General features: G+C 41.9%; 1 protein-coding gene across 1 annotated transcript; it reads right to left on the reverse strand.

Moving 5' to 3' along the window:
- Window positions 1-1,926: 1,926 nt before the first annotated feature.
- LOC119855674 (poly(U)-specific endoribonuclease-like) lies at window positions 1,927-17,639 on the reverse strand. Its single transcript, XM_043506247.1, is given in 8 exon segments — window positions 1,927-2,428; window positions 4,555-4,561; window positions 7,194-7,241; window positions 7,243-7,344; window positions 7,914-8,026; window positions 8,114-8,245; window positions 9,856-9,955; window positions 17,488-17,639. Coding segments are annotated over 8 exon segments (777 nt in total). The 5' UTR covers window positions 17,499-17,639; the 3' UTR covers window positions 1,927-2,164.
- Window positions 17,640-19,193: the final 1,554 nt, after the last annotated feature.

The following is a 19,193-nucleotide window of genomic DNA, read 5'->3' on the forward strand; positions in this document are numbered from 1 at the left end:
ATTAGGTGGGGCGGATGCCCAGTGCGGGTACTCCATAGGGCAGGGATACAGTGACCAGATAAATGGCTTGGAAAAGGACTTAAAAAGCAGATGTTGGTTAAAGGAGCAGAAAGGGGAGACGCGGGGGGAGAGGTGTTTCGCTGTTACTATAACTGGCCTAATAGGTGAATCATTTTTAATACCATTTATTTAATTAGGAAATATTAATAGATTTACAAATCCTTGCTATGTAAATATCAGAAATACAACAATCATTACAACAGTGAACATTGATTTCAAGAGACATTATACTAGAATATAGTCAGATCCTTCTATTGATATTTCTATATATAATTTGTCCCGTCTGAAACTAACTTTCTCAAAGTAGAATAATCTGAGCTTGTTTTGTACTTTTAATGACAGTAGTTAGCCCTTTGATATTCAAAGATATTACTTTGAAAGGATGAGCTTTCAAGAATAACTATTTAGCTTATTGAAAATGTGAAATTATGATAATTCTTGCTAGCTGTTTGATGGCATAACCACTTATGTGGCCAGTGTCTCATTTCCTATTACTCTGTGTTTGCAAGTGTGTACCTTGGTTTCTGTTTTGTAAACCTCCCTACTTATTTCTTATAGTAATTCCCCTCTGCCTCATCAGTTCCCTCCCCTCTCCTTCATTCCTCTTACTTTAAATCCACACACAAAACACCAACGTAGCATGTTAAGGAGTACCCAAATCCCTTTGCTAATGCCAAATCCCTCTACTCTTCCCATGAACACTTGTACTGCTTCTCTTTCAATCCAAAGAAGGTACATTTTCGTCCTATGGGACCTTAACCACACCATTAGGGATAGATTACCATCCACTAATTAGAGTTACATGGGGAGGATTTACACAGAACTATTAAAGGTTCCTCCAAACTCCTCTCTATTTTCTCCAGGTTCCTCCACCCTCTGTTAGGGATCTCCCTAACAATCCATTCCCTCTTACTGTCTTCGCTACTTTTTAAAATAGAGAACATGCTATCATAGAGTTATGATCTCTGCAGTTAAAGCTAACTATTTTCTTTATAACATTAACATAGTTACTGCTAACTATTCATTCCTGGTGACTTCCAAGAAATCTCTTTTAGTTAATCTTTAGGTTACTACCAGATATCTGAATTCTCTTGTTCAGCTTCCCTTCTGCCATTGCTAGCAGGTCTAGAGTCTTTTGTCTTTGTCTATCTTCCTTTTCCTGAGTTTCACTGTCTGCCAAGAGTTTTTCAGCATGTTATTTGTAGTTACTACCTCAGGAGAATCCTCTTGTACAGCTGAGATTTGGATTTCTATCCCAAGTGACATGAGTGTATTTTTTCCTTGCTTAAAGTCTCTTACTGTATGCTGATTTTTTGATTGTTTTTGGAGAATCCATCCCCTGCCACGTTCTGCTCTGTTTTGGGGAGAGTTTAGTAGGTTTTGGGAGTTGATATTACTTTGCTGTTTCCTCAGCGCTCAGGCTTCAGGAAAGCAAGTTATTCTCGCTTCCTGCTAGTCTTCATGAATCATTGTTTTATGATGTGGCCTGGCCTGCAGAAGAGTGATTGGATGTAGTGTGATAAATGCTGCACTGACTTTCATTCCAGGAAGTCCTTCTGTGTCCATAAGGCTTGTGCTGTTTGGGAAGGGGAGGTATAATGTCATAATTGTCCAGATTGCCATTGGCAGAAATCCTTTTCTCAGCCTATAACTGAGGACGGCAACACAAAATATAGCTATACAGTATTGTTTTACACTGTCGTAACAGAGGGCTTAATTTCAACCCTAATGCCACAAGATACATTTATTATTGGGTATTCTGGTCGTATTTTATATGGTTTGATCAGTCTTTCTAGGTGTGTAGTATTTAACAAATAAAACCCCAATTTCCATTTTAATCAGGCCTAGTTTAAAAAACTGATATCGGGTCAGGAAGTTAAAGTACAGCTTTATGACGGCACTTTAGTACAATTTCTTTCATCCTTGGCTACAGTGATAAAAAGGATTTCAAAGCCTGGACAGGCACTGAACATTTCTTTAAAAGGCACAGCTTAGGTTAAGCATCTTAATATAGAACAAAAGGATATTATTCCAAGCAGGCCATTTAAAATTATACAAAATTACAATTAAACTCAGAAAGAACTTCAGGTTAGCTTGATCCTTTTCAATACAAATCTTCATTGTTGCTGCTAAGGAGGATAGGATATGCTGTTCCAATGTATTTACCATGGCGATACACAACTATCTGTAGTTCATACTCCTCTATCCGCACCATCTCACGAGTGACCTTTTCCTGAGACTGCAGAAAAATGATCGTATAGAGGGCAAATTCAAACTCGGGGCTGACACCAATAAAGGTGCTTCCCACAGGTTTTACTAGACCTTTCCAGCTGAACTGTAGACTCAGAACTTGATTATCTTCATCAGACTGTAACCAAAAATAAAAGACATGAAAGTCCCTGAATACTGAATATGACCAGACAGACACATTTTCACATTCAGGGTTATTCTGCAAATACAAATGTGGGAGATTCTACTTCTGACCAGCTATAGTGCTTGTATCAATTGTGTATATGTAAAATGTGGGAGGTAAAACAGAGCTATTATAGGGGGTTACACAGCCCTGGATCTCACATTAAATCTTCTTTAGAATCTTAGACGCTCCTGTTGTTTATGGGTCAAGAACTCAGGCAGCAGGTTTGTCTTTCCTAACAACTAGAATAGTATACTAAGCCAATCCTGGCACTAAATATTTATGCCAATTTACATTTCCTTAAGTTTTCCTATAGCACTCATCACTGTAAGTATCCAAGTGGCTGAGGAGTGCGGTCTCTTATTTCATTAGGGCAGTAAGAAAAAGGATGGTGCTTGTGGCATGCTCAGAAATATCCTATATTTTGGTAGAATTCCATTTCAATTCAATTATAGCTGGGATTTTCAAAGGAGTCTAAGAAGTGTGTCACCCAACTCCACTGAAATTCAGTGTGAGATGGATTTCTAAGTCCCTTAGAGGGGAGCCTAAAAGCCTTTACTGCATAGCCCTTACTAGCAGAGTCAAGTGACATCTCTGTCAGTATCCCTTGCATCAGTGTCTAAAATTATGGCCTCCTTTATGGTTGAAAGGTGACATCTATAGGCACAAATGAAAACTGCACCATTGTGAAAACAAAATAAAACTATGTACAGCACTTCTATACAGTTCTGGGGTGACCTAGAATCCTATTTTCGACGTCTCCGACTCAAGGAATATTTCCAACACACCTCTGAGCAACATACTAACCCATAGAGACCTTCCTACCAAGACTACAAAAAGAAGGATTCTGGGTGGACTCCTCCTGAAGGTTGAAACAGACTGGACTTTTACATAGAGTGCTTCCGCCGACGTGCACGGGCTGAAATTGTGGAAAAGCAGCATCACTTGCCCCATAACCTCAGCCGTGCAGAATACAATGCCATCCACAGCCTCAGAAACAACTCTGACACCATAATCAAAAAGGCTGACAAAGGAGGTGCTGTCATCATCATGAATAGGTCAGAATATGAACAAGAGGCTACTAGGCAGCTCTCCAACACGACTTTTTACAACCTATTACCCTCTGATCCCACTGAGGGTTACCAAAAGAAACTACACCATCTGCTCAAGAAACTCCCTGAAAAAGCACAAGAACAAATCCGCATAGACACATCCCTAGAACCCCAACCTGGGGTATTCTATCTGCTACCCAAGATCCATAAACCTGGAAATCCTGGTCGCCCCATCATCTCAGGCATTGGCACCCTGACAGCAGAATTGTCTGGCTATGTAGACTCCCTCCTCAGGCCCTATGCTACCAGCACTCCCAGCTATCTTCAAGACACCACTGACTTCCTGAGGAAACTACAATCCATCGGTGATCTTCCTAAAAACACCATCCTAGCCACTATGGATGTAGAAGCCCTCTACACCAACATTCCACACAAAGATGGACTACAAGCCGTCAGGAACAGTATCCCCGATAATGTCACGGCTAACCTGGTGGCTGAACTTTGACTTTGTCCTCACCCATAACTTTTCACATTTGGGGACAATATATACCTTCAAATCAGCGGCACTGCTATGGATACCCGCATAGCCCCACAGTATGCCAACATTTTTATGGCTGACTTAGAACAATGCTTCCTTAGCTCTCGTCCCCTAATGCCCCTACTCTACTTGCGCTACATTGATGACATCTTCATCATCTGGACCCATGGAAAAGAAACCTTTGAGGAATTCCACTATGATTTCAACAATTTCCATCCCACCATCAACCTCAGCCTGGACCAGTCCACACAAGAGATCCACTTCCTGGGCACTACTGTGCTAATAAGCGATGGTCACATAAACACCACCCTATACTGGAAACCTACTGACCACTGTGTTTACCTACATGCCTCCAGCTTTCATCCAGACCACACACACGATCCATTGTCTACAGCCAAACTTTACGATACAACCGCATTTGCTCCAATCCGTCAGACAGAGACAAACACCTACAAGATCTCTATCAAGCGGTCTTACAACAACTACAATACCCACTTGCTGAAGTGAAGAAACAGACAGAGCCAGAAGAATACCCAGAAGTTACCTGCTACAGGACAGACCCAACAAAGAAAATAACAGAACGCCACTAGCCATCACCTTCAGCCCCCAACTAAAACCTCTCCAACGCATCATCAAGGATCTACAACCTATCCTGAAGGACGACCCATCACTCTCACAGACCTTGGGAGAAAGGCCAGTCCTTGCTTACAGATAGCCCCCCAACCTGAAGCAAATACTCACCAGCAACCACACAGCACACAACAAAACCACTAACCCAGGAACCTATCCTTGCAACAAAGCCCATTGCCAACTGTGACCACATATCTATTCAGGGGACACCATCATAGGTCCTAATCACATCAGCCACACTATCAGAGGCTCGTTCACCTGCACATCTACCAATGTGATATATGCCATCATGTGCCAGCAATGCCCCTCTGCCATGTACACTGGCCAAACTGTACAGTCTCTACGTAAAAGAATAAAATGGACACAAATCAGTCGCCAAGAATTAGAACATTCAAAAACCGCTCTGAGAACACTTTAATCTCTTTGGTCACTTGATTACAGAACTAAAAGTGGCAATTCTTCAACAAAAAACCTTCAAAAACAGACTCCAATGAGAGACTGCTGAATTGGAATTAATTTGCAAACTGGATACAATTAACTTAGGCTTGAACAAAGACTGGGAGTGGATGTCATTACACAAAGTAAAACTACCCCCCCTCACTGTTCCTCACATGTTCTTGTCAACTGCTGGAAATGGCCCACCTTGATTATCACTACAAAAGGTTTTCCCCCCCTCTTCCCTCCCACCCCGCCCCGCTCTCCTGCTGGTAATAGCTCACCTTACCTGATCACTATTGTTCCAGTGTGTATGGTAACACCCATTGTTTCATGTTCTCTGTGTATATAAATCTCCCCACTGTATTTTTCACTGCTTGCATCCGATGAAGTGAGCTGTAGCTTACGAAAGCTTATGCTCAAATAAATTTATTAGTCTCTAAGATGCCACAAGTACTCCTTTTCTTTTTGTGGATATAGACTAACACTGCTGCTACTCTGAAACACTTCTATAGCAGTGGCTCTCAAACTTTCCAGACTACTGTACCCCTTTCAGGAGTCTGATTTGTCTTGTGTACCCCCAAGTTAAACCTCACCTAAAAACTACTTAAAGTGTCCCAGCACATTACTGAAAAATTGCTTAGGTTTTCATTTTTACCATATAATTATAAAATAAATCAATTGGAATATGAATATTGTACTTATATTTCAGTGTATAGTATATACAGCAGTATAAACAAGTCATTGTCTGTATGAAATTATAGCTCGTACTGACTTCGCTAGTGCTTTTTATGTCACCTGTTGTAAAACGAGGCAAATATCTAGATGAGTTGATGCACCCTCTGGAAGACCTCTGTGTATCCACAGGGGCATGCGTACCCCTGGTTAAGAACCACTGTTCTATAGCACCTCTCACTCACAGCTCTCAAAGTACATAGCCTGCATTTAAGGGGCACTGTTAACTTCAGGTTGATACCTGATTGATTATTTTAACCTACTATTATTACAAGTAACACCTACGATGATTATTTTTGAGAGAATATTTTCTCTACATGTTCTGTATGTTCCCTTTGTGCATTAGCTAGCAGTTTGAGAGAGTCATTTTCACTGTTCCCTCTGTTTAGTCAGGTCAGCGTCCCCTGTCTGTGCAGGTACTTCACACAGCCATAGTGCAGAGAATTCATTTTTTTAAACCGGAAAATGATTGTTAAACCAAAACAATTGGCAGGGGTTCTCCAAGGCCAAAACTATTTTTAATTCACATTTTTTTGAAACTCGGCAGATTAAGTTGTCGGTGTCCCTTTAATTAAGTCTCACAACACCACTATAAGCTAGGTATTATTGGCATTGTGTTACAGATGGGGAAACTACAATACAGAATGTTTAAGTGCCTGATCCAAAACCCATTGAAGTCAATGAGAATCTTCCAATGACTTCAATGGGTATTGGATCAGACCCTAAGTCCCAAGATCTCAGACCAAGAAAGTAACAAAAAGCCCCAGTCCCATTCTTTAACCTGGATAAATCATATGAATGACAGAATTATGCTGCTTTTCTGGACATACTTGTCTGAACCCATTATCCTAACACAGTTCAGCAGCTCCCAGAATTGGGCCCTTTGAAACTTAGTGCATTGGGGCTTAGCAGAAAGGCAGCAAACATATGGGGTTCTGTCCAATGTCGTCTGAAAGGCAGAGGAATTTCCAAGGGATTTTTGTGGTTGAATACACTCTGTACCTTTCAATATCAGGCCCACTGTCTTGGGTCCAGCATGGTAAAGTCAATGAAGACACTAACCACTAGAGGATTATTAATCCCCGCTCTGTCCACAAGAGGTATTGGGGAAAAGGTGGCCCGAGAGAATTTTAGGGTCTCAGTGGGGAATTAAAAAATTAGGTGGGCATTGAGCTTTAATAGCAGACAAAATCCACAGCAAAAATAAAAATAATCTGTCTCCCCCAACACCATCATGCCCTGGACTCATTACCAGAGACATCCTGAGTAGATTTATTCAATTTATCTATAAACTGTACACATGCAAACAGACATGGTAAGTCTCTCTTACCCTGTTCTTTTTCTCCTGGCAACATAGCCTTTGTAGTCAATTTGTTTGTTTTTCCTGAAGGTAAAATTGTACTCAGTTATGCAAACCCAGAATCTCTTTTCCATGTTTTGTTTCTCCGACAAACACGTGTTCAAATCCACAGGAATCAGGCCTACAATAAAATAAGCATAATAATAATTAGCTAAAAAATTTAATTTGCTGGATGCAAAAGGCCAGAAAATGAACAAAATTGGCACTTGCTAAGAGTTATCCATTAACATTCCTGTTCTGAATGTTTTGTTTTTCTTTTTTCTGAAACTTAAAATAAAGATCTGGTCATGAAATCTAAGTTGCTATTTGATGTTAAAGGAATAAGTACCAGTAAAAAACAAACAAACAAACAAAAACCAATGGACCAGACTATTTGTCTTTTCCATTATAAATTGACATTTACCTGTAAATTGCTTTTTGTCCCTCAAATGCATCTGTTTTCATAAAAAGGACTATGTACCTAATAATCATTCAGTCATCGAAAAATAAAATAAATAGTCTTTGACAAGCCAGGACAGTCTATTACAGAAACAGTGGGACATGTTTTGCCCAATTTTGCCCAATTAATACATAACCAATTAATTGATAACCTTCTCCATTTTTTGTGGTTATGTCTGTATGACATACAGACTTATTTCTTACATCCTATTAAATATGGTTACTACTAGGATCCATATTGACCATACATACCCCTTTCCTGTTTCCCTGGTGTATAGCTGAAACCAGATGTCATAGAGTTGAGACTTGAAATTGTTAAGACTGGGTTTTGACCAATTTTTTCTAACTAAATATTGATGAGTAAGCTGGAGGATCAAAAACAAGGAAATATAATTAGTTTAATTTACAGTTAACTGTGGCAAGCGATAAGCATAAAGAGCTGCTGTACTCACTTTCATTACTTCTGTTTCTAAGATAGCATCAAGAAAACGATTGTTTTCAGCCATTTCTTGCGGGGTCACAACTTCTGCTACACCAGTTGATGTTTCATAGTTGTCCAATAGGGAAACAAAAGCTGAAAAGAAAGATTCCATTCAGCAGGGCACCTGGTATAGATGTTCAACAGTGTGTAGACCAAAATCACCTTTGTAGTTTGGCCTCTAGATGGCAACAAGAAAAGGAGTACTTAACAACTTAACTGGCACTTCCTCACATGGTCTCTGTTAGAGCAGGCAGACATTAAATAAGAGGAAGAAATCTGACAAATCTTGTTAACTCCATAGGAAGAAAAGAAAAAAAAAGCAAAGTGAGCTACATTGTGCCCTGACTGTGCAACCCCTTCAAAGAGAGTGGGGTTTCATGAGGGCAGAATTGAGCCCAATGTATATAATTTATGACAGCAACAGTATTCAGAATAATTCCCACAAATGTGGCATCAACAAGAAATTCTGTTTAGTGGAATATGTTTAGTGGAGTATGTTTTATGCTGCTGAGTTCTGAGCCGATTTACACATGTGAACTGCAAAACTTTCCTAAAGGATCCTGTTAGAAAAGCAGAACATTTTGATGCAGTAATGTTAGATGACTAGTACATTTAATCTATACATGGATTTTGAACAAGAAACAGTGTTACCAGACCAAGCAGATGCTTCTCTAAATGCTTTGTGCCAGCTAAATATCAGTAAATTACCCCTGGCTGAATATCTGCCAGAAAAAAAGTGTTTAACTATTGACTCTGAAACCTCATGAGCAGACTGGGTCTCAGAGCTCAGGCTTCAGCCCGAGCCCGAACGTCTACATTGTAATTTTTAGCCCCACAACTCGAGTCCTGTGAGCCTGATTCAATTTCCCCAGGCTCTGAGACTTGGTGCTGCAAGTTTTTTATTGCAGTGTAGACATACCCTGAGTCACTCACACGCATTATCAGCTTGTGCGCAGCAGGGAAACAATAGATGTGGTATATTTGGTCTTTAATAAGACTTCTGACACAGTCCAACATGACATTCTCATGCACAAATTAGGTAAATATGGTCTAAATGAAATTACTATAAGCTGGGTGCTTGAAAGGCCATACTCAAAGAGTCATCAATGATTCGATGTAAAACAGGGAAAACACATCAAGCAGGAACCCAGAGGGGTCTGTCTTAGGCATGGTGCTATTCAATATTTTTATCAATGACTTGGATGATGGAATGGAAAGCATGCTTATAAAATTTGTGAATGACACCAAGCTGGGAGGATTTGCAAGTGTTGGAGGACAGGATTGGAATTGAAAATGATTTTGGCAAACTGGAGAAATGGTCTGAAATGAAAAGCATGAGATTCAATAAAGATATGCACTAAGTACTACACTTAGGATGGAAAAATCTAATGCACAAATACAAAATAGGGAATAACAATATGGGCAGCAGTATTGAAGAGAAAGATTTGGAGTTTATAGTGGATCACAAACTGAATGAGTCAAAAGTGAGATGCAGTGGCGACAAAGGCAAAAGTCAATCCGGCATGTATTAATGGGAGCGTTGTATGTAAGACACAGGAGGTAATTGGTCCATTTCTACTTGGCACTGGGTGAGGCCTCAGCTGGAATATTGTGTCCAGTTCTGGGAGCTACACCCTCTGTGCTGCTACTCCCCACTATTTTATATAGATTCATCCTGTCCTCATTCCTCATGATATTTAGTAGCTAAATTACCTGTAAGTCAATTGTATAATCTTTCCCGGGCACAAAGCGATTAACATCTGCATCCCATAGCTCATTGAAAAGTTTAGGAAGTTCATGATTTAACTTCAGCCTGCAAAGAAATTTAGAAAAATATCAATGCTTAAAAAAAAAAAAGACACAGATCAACACAACTTTGTCAACGGCAGCATCCACATTTCTGGTACCACTTCAGTAGCGTTCTGGGTGCTCTCAGGATATCAAGGGAGCTTTCTCGCCTCATGACACTCTTAGTCAGTGCTGCTCTCACCTGAGGGACAATATTAATTAGTAGTATGGTCTGCTGATAATACCTAAAGTACTTTATAAAGAAATGGGAAATGATTTATTTTGTAAGTTTTAAAGAGAAATGTTTCCTTTTTAAAGCAATTGATGTTATTACTTTTGAACAGTAGATTTCAGTTTTATTTTATAATTAGTGAACTCTACTAATAAAAAAATTTTAAATAAAGATGACAACTATTCATCTAGAAGGATTCTATAGGTTCATCACAAAAATGCAGCCATCTCTAATGTGGAATGCAGCAGATGTCTACCAGCCAACAGCAACACTACACAACAGAATAGAAAAAGAAGTGAAGAATTCCATTTTTTTTTTATGGTTGGCCTTCTAGGGAAGATCCCTTATTACATCACATTCCCTATTCCTGCCAATTCTCCACATTCCAATCCTTCAAATTCCCCTGTCAGAGCAGCTTTCCTTTGCTCAAAGAGGTTGGAGGGGACTTCTTTTGGAGTACATCAGTGCTGCTCCTAGAGCAGTCAGGAAGATTGTTGTGGAGCAATTCATGGTGCTTCCTCCCTTCCAAAAAAACAGTGGAGCTGAAAACATCAGCATAAAACTAGACTAATCCCGGGATAAATTGAGTCTTCTATCTGCGGTCTTCTCCCAGCATGTAGTGGCACTAATCACTCACTGCAAGGCTACCATGTTGGCCCCTCCACACTTTAAAAGACATTTGCCTCACTTAGAAATAGAATTACATAGCCACCAGCAAGGAGCATTCATCACGAAGATTTGTGAAGGTGACATTTTGTTTCTCTTTAATATTCGTGATGAACCTGCTAGCTGATAACTGGGTTCCTACTTTACCTCCACCCTGGCTGAGGTGGAGAGTGCATGGCAGGGTAATCCAGTTTACCATCCAGCCAGTAGAGAGCTCCATAATCCTGAGAATGCAAGAAAAGAAAGTAGCGTGCTGAGGTCAGAGTGGACCAGGCTCCAGAATCATAGGTCTGGAAGGGACATCAAGAGGTAATCTAGTCCAGACCCCTGCACTCATGGCAGGACTATGTATTATCTAGACATTCCTGACAGGTGTTTGTCTAACCTGCTCTTAAAAATCTCCAGTGATGGAGATTCTACAACCTCACAATTTATTCCAGTGCTTAACTACCCTGACAGCTCGGAATTTTTTTTCCTAATGTCCAACCTAAACTGCCCTTGCTGCAATTTAAGCCCATTGCTTCTTCTCCTATCCTCAGAGGTTAAGGAGAACAATTTTTGTCCCTCCTCATTGTAACAACCTTTTATGTACTTGAAAACTGTTATCAAGGGGACAGAAGCTGCATGAGGCCAGGAACAGCAGCTCAGAGACAGCAGCCTGACGGAAGGCCAGACAGAAGTCAACCTGAGAGTTGGGATGAGTACACTGAGAGTGGGCTGGACACGCTCTGTTTTTGGCAGGGGACAGCAGTAGCCACAGCAGGAGGATAGAGGGCACTATCCTATTCATCCCTTTCCTTTGTGGGCCATGGGAAGAACAGGATTGACTACATTGCCCACAATGTGCTCACTACACTGGCAGCTCTGCATTAAAACAATGACAATAATAAAATCTCATGCATCAGGGCTTCAGCCAGTTGCCTGCAGGGATCAGGATAGAAACCCCCACCCCTCCACCATGGAGCATAACTGGTTGTATAGTAAAGCAATCCTTTTACTCAAAATGTGTGAGTATTTATGAGAACCCAACAAAGGTTGGACCTTGCAGAACCTAATGCTTGGAGCGCGTGGTACACAGGACATGCTACAAGGGGTCAAAGGGGACTGATGTACCACAGCACTCACTAGAGTACCCTGTAGTGGGGCTGGTTACAGTATTTTTCCCTTTGTTTTACATTTACAATGAAGTTTTGACCCTATTTCTTCAAGCGGCGCTAAGCTGAAGGAACTAGCCTTAGTTTTGGGGTAGTTCAGAGTTCACTGGGGCTCTTCCTTAGGTGTTACCCCTGCCCTCGCTCCAGTCAATACACAAGACTCTATGACCCAAGTGTGGTGGTGCTTTTAACCCGGACTAGCTGACTCATCTCAGGCTGCAGGCTAAAGCCCCAGTGAGGCTTTCACTTGGCCTGGGTACCTGATCATTTTGAACTGAGGACACAAGCAAAACCACCCAAGCACTGATGGTCCTCCAATTCCCCCCATGTGTGCAGAAGGACAAGTTCTCCCACAATTCACTAGGCAAGAATCAGAGAGTAGTTCAGGTTACTGGAGCACAAAGAACCATTGAATGTATATGCCCCCCAGAACTCCTAGAGCCTCAGATGGGTGAGCGAAGTACCAGTAAGGACACAGTAATTCGGCTATGGCTGTGCAGTGTGGCTGCTCACACCCAAGCTAGGCCCAAACGGGTGCCCAGACCCAAGTGCTAATCACTGAAGTTAACTTTATAGTGAAGATACACCCTTAGTCACTAAGTGATTGTGACTCATTTCTTTCAACTGTGAAGAAAGCTAATAGGGTCTGGACAATCTGAAAATACAGCCAGTAGGACCCATCTAGTTTCTATTTCTTAGTCTGCTGTGACGGTTCAAATAGGCTCATTTATAATCCCTCTGACTTTACAAAGTAAACTTTATTTGGTTTAGCTATTTGAATTGGCAAGTCTAGCACATTAGTTCAGAAAGATACAATGAGGACTTATGCAAATTTATATTGGCAGAAGAACCAAGTGTAGATAAACAAGACGTTGATCACTGAAATGCCAGTCTGAATGGTGTCAAATCAAAAATCTAAACTGACAGTTATGGGCCAAATTCTGCCTTTGGGTGCACTCGTGCAGGGTCCCATTGACTTCAATGGGAGACTCTTGCATGCATCTGAGGCAGAGTTTTGCCCTTTAGAATTTAAGTATGCATTTATTTATTTTTTAGATATTTGTAATTCTATTTGGAGGTCTTAAATTAGCTTTAGAACAGATTGCTTGAAAAAACTGAATTGCCAAATAATATTACTCCACAATACATGGTGTAGAAATCAGACGCTGATTACAAAACCCACAGAAAATATGCCATGTAAGTGCAGGAGAGGAAACAAGACCACTTGAGGAAATGACAGGCTCTTGTATGCACCATGTGCTACAAATCTACATAACATTAAAAATCAACTCCATGTCTTGTGGTAACAGGAACTTGCCACACAGTGCTTCCCTGATAGTAACAATATATGTGCACAAATATTAAACTGCCCTTAACACAATGGCTTTGGTTATAAAGGGGATGTGAAAATGAGGGTCTCCTTGCAATAACTGCCCTGTGGATTCGCCCCCCTAGCCTGTGTTCCTTCTAGCATTACACACAATCCAGCAGCTCTTCAGCAGCCAGAGTTCATTTAGCCCTGAAGGCCTTGGACAGAATACACATCAAATCCCATTAAACCATTCACTTTCATTAGTCGAAGAAGGTTGTAATTGATTGATATGAGGCACTCCCTGCTCCTCTTGGTCTGAGGAAGTAAAGACTCAATCAAACTTGCACTGAAATCAAGGGGAATAAGGACCAAATCCATCACTAGCATTAAGCACCTGGAACAAAGGTTAAATCCATTACTGGTGCTGATTTAGGCTTTTACATCAGGGTGAACTTGGCCCCAAAACCAGAAACTGAACTCAGGTCTCCTTTATTTTTCCTCACAATGTGTTAAAAATATCTCCCAGCACAAGGCCCCAATAATAAATTTCAGCGGTATAACAATAGTCGCTTTGCACACTTACTGTGTTCCTGGGCAGATTCTTTTATATCTGCAGGTCAAATTAACTCTTTTCTTACCAAAATGCCAATTCAGTTGCATGTTAGGGAGCATATTGGAAGCAACAGGTTGCTATACTCCCATCATGCTACAATCATTTAATGTCACAGAACTGGCCACCTCCTATGTTCCTTCCTAGCTGCTTTTGAAACTCCTCCCACTTCTGACCTTGCCTTCTCTCTCCCTACTACCTTTCATCTCACGTCCCAATCCAGTGCTGCTGTTCTTGCCCACCCATACAACCTCCCTCCTCTCTTTCCACTGATCATCCCAACTTACTAATGAGTTTCCCTAAGCCCACAGATCTTAAAAAAAAAACAAAAAAAAACAAAAAAACACAAAACCCCAACAAACAAGGGGTGAAGAGGTTAAAATGAGTAGTAATTATAGCAATGCAACAGACAACTTCATATACTGAACTCTTGTTTTCCTTTACTCTTACCATTATCCACTCATTCTGTACATTCATGCTGTCTATCTCCCTGCTTCTGCTGCTACCATCTAGGTTTGCCAGGTGTCCAATTTTTGACTGGAACAACTGGTCAAAAAGGGACCCTGGTGGCTCCGGTCAGAACTGCTGACCGGGCCATTAAAAGTCCAGTTGACACGGGACTGGCAGGCTCCCTACCTGGCTCTGTGCGGCTCTCAGAAGCGGCAACATGTCCCTCAGCTCCTAGGTAGAGGGACTGCCGGGGGGCGGGCTCTGTGCACTGCCCCCAGCTCTGCAGCTCCCATTGGCCAGGAACCGCGCCAACAGGAACTGTGGGGGCGATGCCTGAAGGCAGAGGCAGCACAGATGCCGCAGAGCCGCCTGGCTGCCCCTGTACCTAGGAGCCAAGGGACATGTCACCGCTTCCAGGAGCTGCCTGATGTCAACACCGCCCAGAGCCGGCGCTCTGTAGATCCTCCCGCACTCCAGCTCCCTGACCCAGCCCTGAGCCCCCTCCCACACTCCAAACCCCTTGACCCATCCCGGAGCTCCCTCTTGCACCCCAAACCCCTCAACCCCAGCCCTTCCGCAGAGCCAGCATCCCCAGCCAGAGCCCTCACCCGCCTCCCATACCCCCAGCCCGGAGCCCCCTCTTGCATCACAAGCCCCTCCCTCATCCCGGGCCCCATCCCAGAGCCCATACCCCCAGCCAGAGCCCTCGCCCAATCCCCTGGCTCAGCCTGGTGAAAGTGACCGAGTGAGGGTGGGGGAGAGCGAGCTACAGAGGGAGGGGGGATGGAATGAGTGGGGAGCAGGACCTTAGAGAAGGAGCAGGGCATCAGAGAAGGGGCGAGGCAAGGGTGTTCAGTTTTGTGTGATTAGAAAGTTGGCAACTCTACTACCATCAGCTACACTACCTCTGTGCTAGGCTTCACAGAATGTTCACACTTGAGCCAATTGCTATGGTGACAGGAAATCTGCTGTGTGCTGGAGTTGTAAATAAGGATTTAGTAAGGTAAGAGTTTGACAGCATTTAGGTAAAAATTTTCTTTCATATAGGGGAGATCTGTCCCCAGTGGAACAACACCTGCTAGTCAGCGGTCTGCTCACATTATAAATTGGCAGTGTTTATTGGATAGGAAGGTGCCATTTGCACTTTCCTCTTCTAGGGTAATTTTTTTTTTAATTTTCCAAATTACTCCCCCACCCCATTCCCACAACACACGTCACGTTTCTTTATTCAAAAGAGGATGACCAAGAGTGAGCGAATACATAGACAGTGGTTATGCTCAGATATTAATTTAATAAGCATGCTACTGCCAGCAATTCAAAAAATGTGTGCCTGGAAATGCAGTCATTTCACAGGACACAATGACTTTCTCTTTTCTCTCCTTTCTCCCCTGTCCATGACCAAAATATCAAAATGGCATCCATAAACTTAGGGACTTTCCATCTTCTTTTTGTTGTTCCTTTTCTTTTCAAACAGGGCAGAGCACATGCACAGATTGTACCTGAAGTTTAGAATGAAGGTGAAAAAAAACAAAGGGAAAATCAAACCCTGCCAAGACCGAGCTCTTACTTAACAAGTTACATTATCATTCGGCACAAAGTATTTCTAAATGTCACAAAAATACCTTCACCATCTGGTGTGATAACCTCAAGCAGAGGCTATGAAGCCCCAGGACATAATACATCTTAAGATGCAGTCAATGTTTGGATAAAAGTTTTCTTGAAAGAAATTATAATACTTCCCCCTCTGATTTTCAATATGATAGCATCTGTGGCTTGCAATCAGAGAATAGTCTTGTATGTTCTTTATTCCTTCCCTGTTATTCCTCCTTCCATACTCTTGATGAAATCACCCCCAATTACTAGCATAGTGTTTCCACATAAAAAAAGATTCAAACAATTTTTGCAGGACAAGACAGGCTGTGTTTTGCATAGGATTAAAAGTGAATTTTGCAGGAGTGTTGCTGGTTGCAGCCATCTCAAATCTTTCAGTTTCACCTCAATAAAAGCTGTACTGAGAGTGTAAGAAGCAAGAGGGCTGCTGGGATGTAGCTTCTTGACTGAAACTTTACGATATTCTAACAGTTGTGCACTTAAAATAAAACTCTAATCTTAGCATTGCTGCTAATTTAAAACAAGACATTTGCATGATATGCCATTTGTTTTTTGTGCAATTCAGTTGTAAAAGCCCCCTCTCCCCCGTGTTTTCACCTTGTCCAAATAGTTTCTGAGCAGGAAATAAGAGTACTGCTGTAACCAACAGAAACAAGCAGCCTGAAAGCTAGTTCTAAAGAATTCAACAAAATCAATGCAACAAAAACTGTACTGTAAATGTGCAATGCAGCACCCAAACAGAAGGCTGGGATGTACATCTTCTGCAATGTAATTTTATCCTCAAGAGACTTTTAGCAGCTGTGCAATTTTAAAAAGTCCTCTAATCTTCTCATCATTTGTGATTTTAAAAGAAGCAAAACATTTGTCAAGGTTGCTAAGCAAACCCTTTGCATAAAGGTTTAACATGCATGTAAAGTTTCCCTTAAAACTGTATGAAACTGTTAGTAAAAGAAATAAACTATTGACTCGATTCTCCTCTCATTTATTCCAGTGTAGGTGCAACTCCATGGGCTTCAGTGGAGTTACAGCTGATTTACAACCTTATGATACATTTGAGAGAAGAATCTGATCCACTAAACAGAACTGTATCTGTAGAGTGGTGATCACGCTTCAAGTTTCAAAATAATAACAACTGTATCAATGCAATAAACAGTCTAGTAAGACCCTATAATTCAGGAAAAACACAAGAGGGCTTGATGAAAGACTAGAAGGAGGCGCTTGAATCATTATAACTTTAGCTTTGCAAGGTACCCTACAAAATCAGGTGTCTTAAAACATCTAATCTTAGTATCACATTATTTTACATAAAACAGCATGTGAGTCAGTTGCCTTTTTAGCCCCCAGCAACTTTTCAACTTGAAGCAAATTACTACAATAGAACAGAAACAATAAGTAGAATGTTATTGCAATGCTGCACTCCAATTAAAGCCCCTTTAAATATAGGTGCCCCAGAGAAGCACAACTCTATGTCTATTTGGCATTAAAAAAAGAGGAATAGTGGGCCAGTGTGATTCTCCCTTACCCACGAGCCATGCTGAGAGGATATATTTCTCTTGGCAAATACACTGGAGAGTAAGATCCCAGCTGAAGCTCAAAACTCTGTAGCTCAGGGAACAGACGGAAGAGGTGTTTCTTTCCCACAACCTAGTTACCCAAAACTGTCAGTCAATGTGATAGACAGAGCAAGAAGGCAATGGAGATGCAGACACGTAGCTATAGGAGGGGACTGTGAATAGAGGGCGGGGCAAAACCTGACAATAATATCCTTGCGTCTAGCTGCAACCTGCTAGTAACTAGAGTAACTCGTCTGCTATTATGTGTGCTGAGGAGACAGGGAGACGCTAAGCAAGATTTAGATCTGCCTTTTCATCATTCTTAGCCTCTAGAGCTTTCGTCATGGTGGATGTGCAGATTTACAAAGCACACAGAAAACAGAGCTCTGTAGGGAATTCCAGAATTGAATTCTTTGCCCACTACTTTCCACATGGTCTATGAATTTTATATCCAGAAACAATCACTTCAAATCTAAAAGTTTAATATTGACTTCACTGGGAGCAGGCTTGAGTCCTCAGTGTCATTCTCATGCTTTTGTTTTATTGTATGGTTATTATAAATCAACAAAGAAAAAGTTAATGAAGACACAGTATACAGGGAAAAAACACCTTCCTGCGTTTCCTCCCACAACTATCATGATAGCGGACATTTGGAAAGTACTATGAAGGGCTTTAAAATCCTCCCGGAGCCCTCAATCCCCTGCCCTAGCCTGGTGAAAATGAGCGAGTGAGCCAGGATGTGGGAGAGCGAGTGATGGAGGGAGAGGGGATGGAGTGAGTAGAGGGTGGGGCTTCGGGGAGGGGATAGGGTAGGAGCCTCAGGGAGGGTCGGGGCAGGGAGTGGGGTTTTCTGCAAATAGAAAGTTGGCAACCGTAGGTTCAGCTGGAGGGCTGAGCCTTGTAAGACTGGACTGGAGTGTTGGAATACCCTGACACCATAGAGCAGAGGCCTAGATGAGTGCTGGAACCTGGCCTGGCCTCTAAGGGGCACCCTGGCATTAGGGATACCACCTGGCCAGTATCTGACTGGCCTGGCCAGTTTTTTTACGGATTTGCCAGTTGCCAGAAAAGTAATTTAATCTGCTTATTTATTTTTTAAGTGGGTCTAAAGGTTTGCATTATTATCATCACAATACATTGGGCTAGCTAATGTTAAAAGTTTCTGTGCCCAGCTAATGATGCTGCAGTGTTCCCACTTCTGCAGTTTAAATAAGAAAATGATGTTATCAATCTTATCTATACGTGTTCTCTCTGGAGTGGCTCTAGAAGGAGGGGGGGTTGTGGAGTTGCCTTGTGGTTGGGTTTGCGGCAGGCTTTTTTGCATTTCAAAGGTGGTAACCCTACCTGGCATAAGAACCCCAGTGACAATGTGGTAGAGAATGCGGTCATGATCTTCCCAACCCTGGAGACTGACTCAGACCGTTGAACACCCTCAACCTAAGGTCGTGCGATGGTGACAGCGTGGATCTGGAATGCCTTCTAAAGTGGATGACCAAGATTCAGCAATAGCAACAGCAGCTCCTGTGGCAACTGGCTGTCCAGCAGCAACTGCAGATCCGGGACTTAGGGGCACAGCAGCAACGATTGGTCCAACAGGTAATGGCCCTAATGTAGCCTCAGGGTCTTACTGGGATTTCGTCTCCAGGGGCTGTAGGCCTGGCCAGCCACAGTCATG

The sequence above is a fragment of the Dermochelys coriacea genome, chromosome 1 (genome assembly GCF_009764565.3).
Source record: "Dermochelys coriacea isolate rDerCor1 chromosome 1, rDerCor1.pri.v4, whole genome shotgun sequence".
NCBI lineage: Eukaryota > Metazoa > Chordata > Testudines > Dermochelyidae > Dermochelys > Dermochelys coriacea.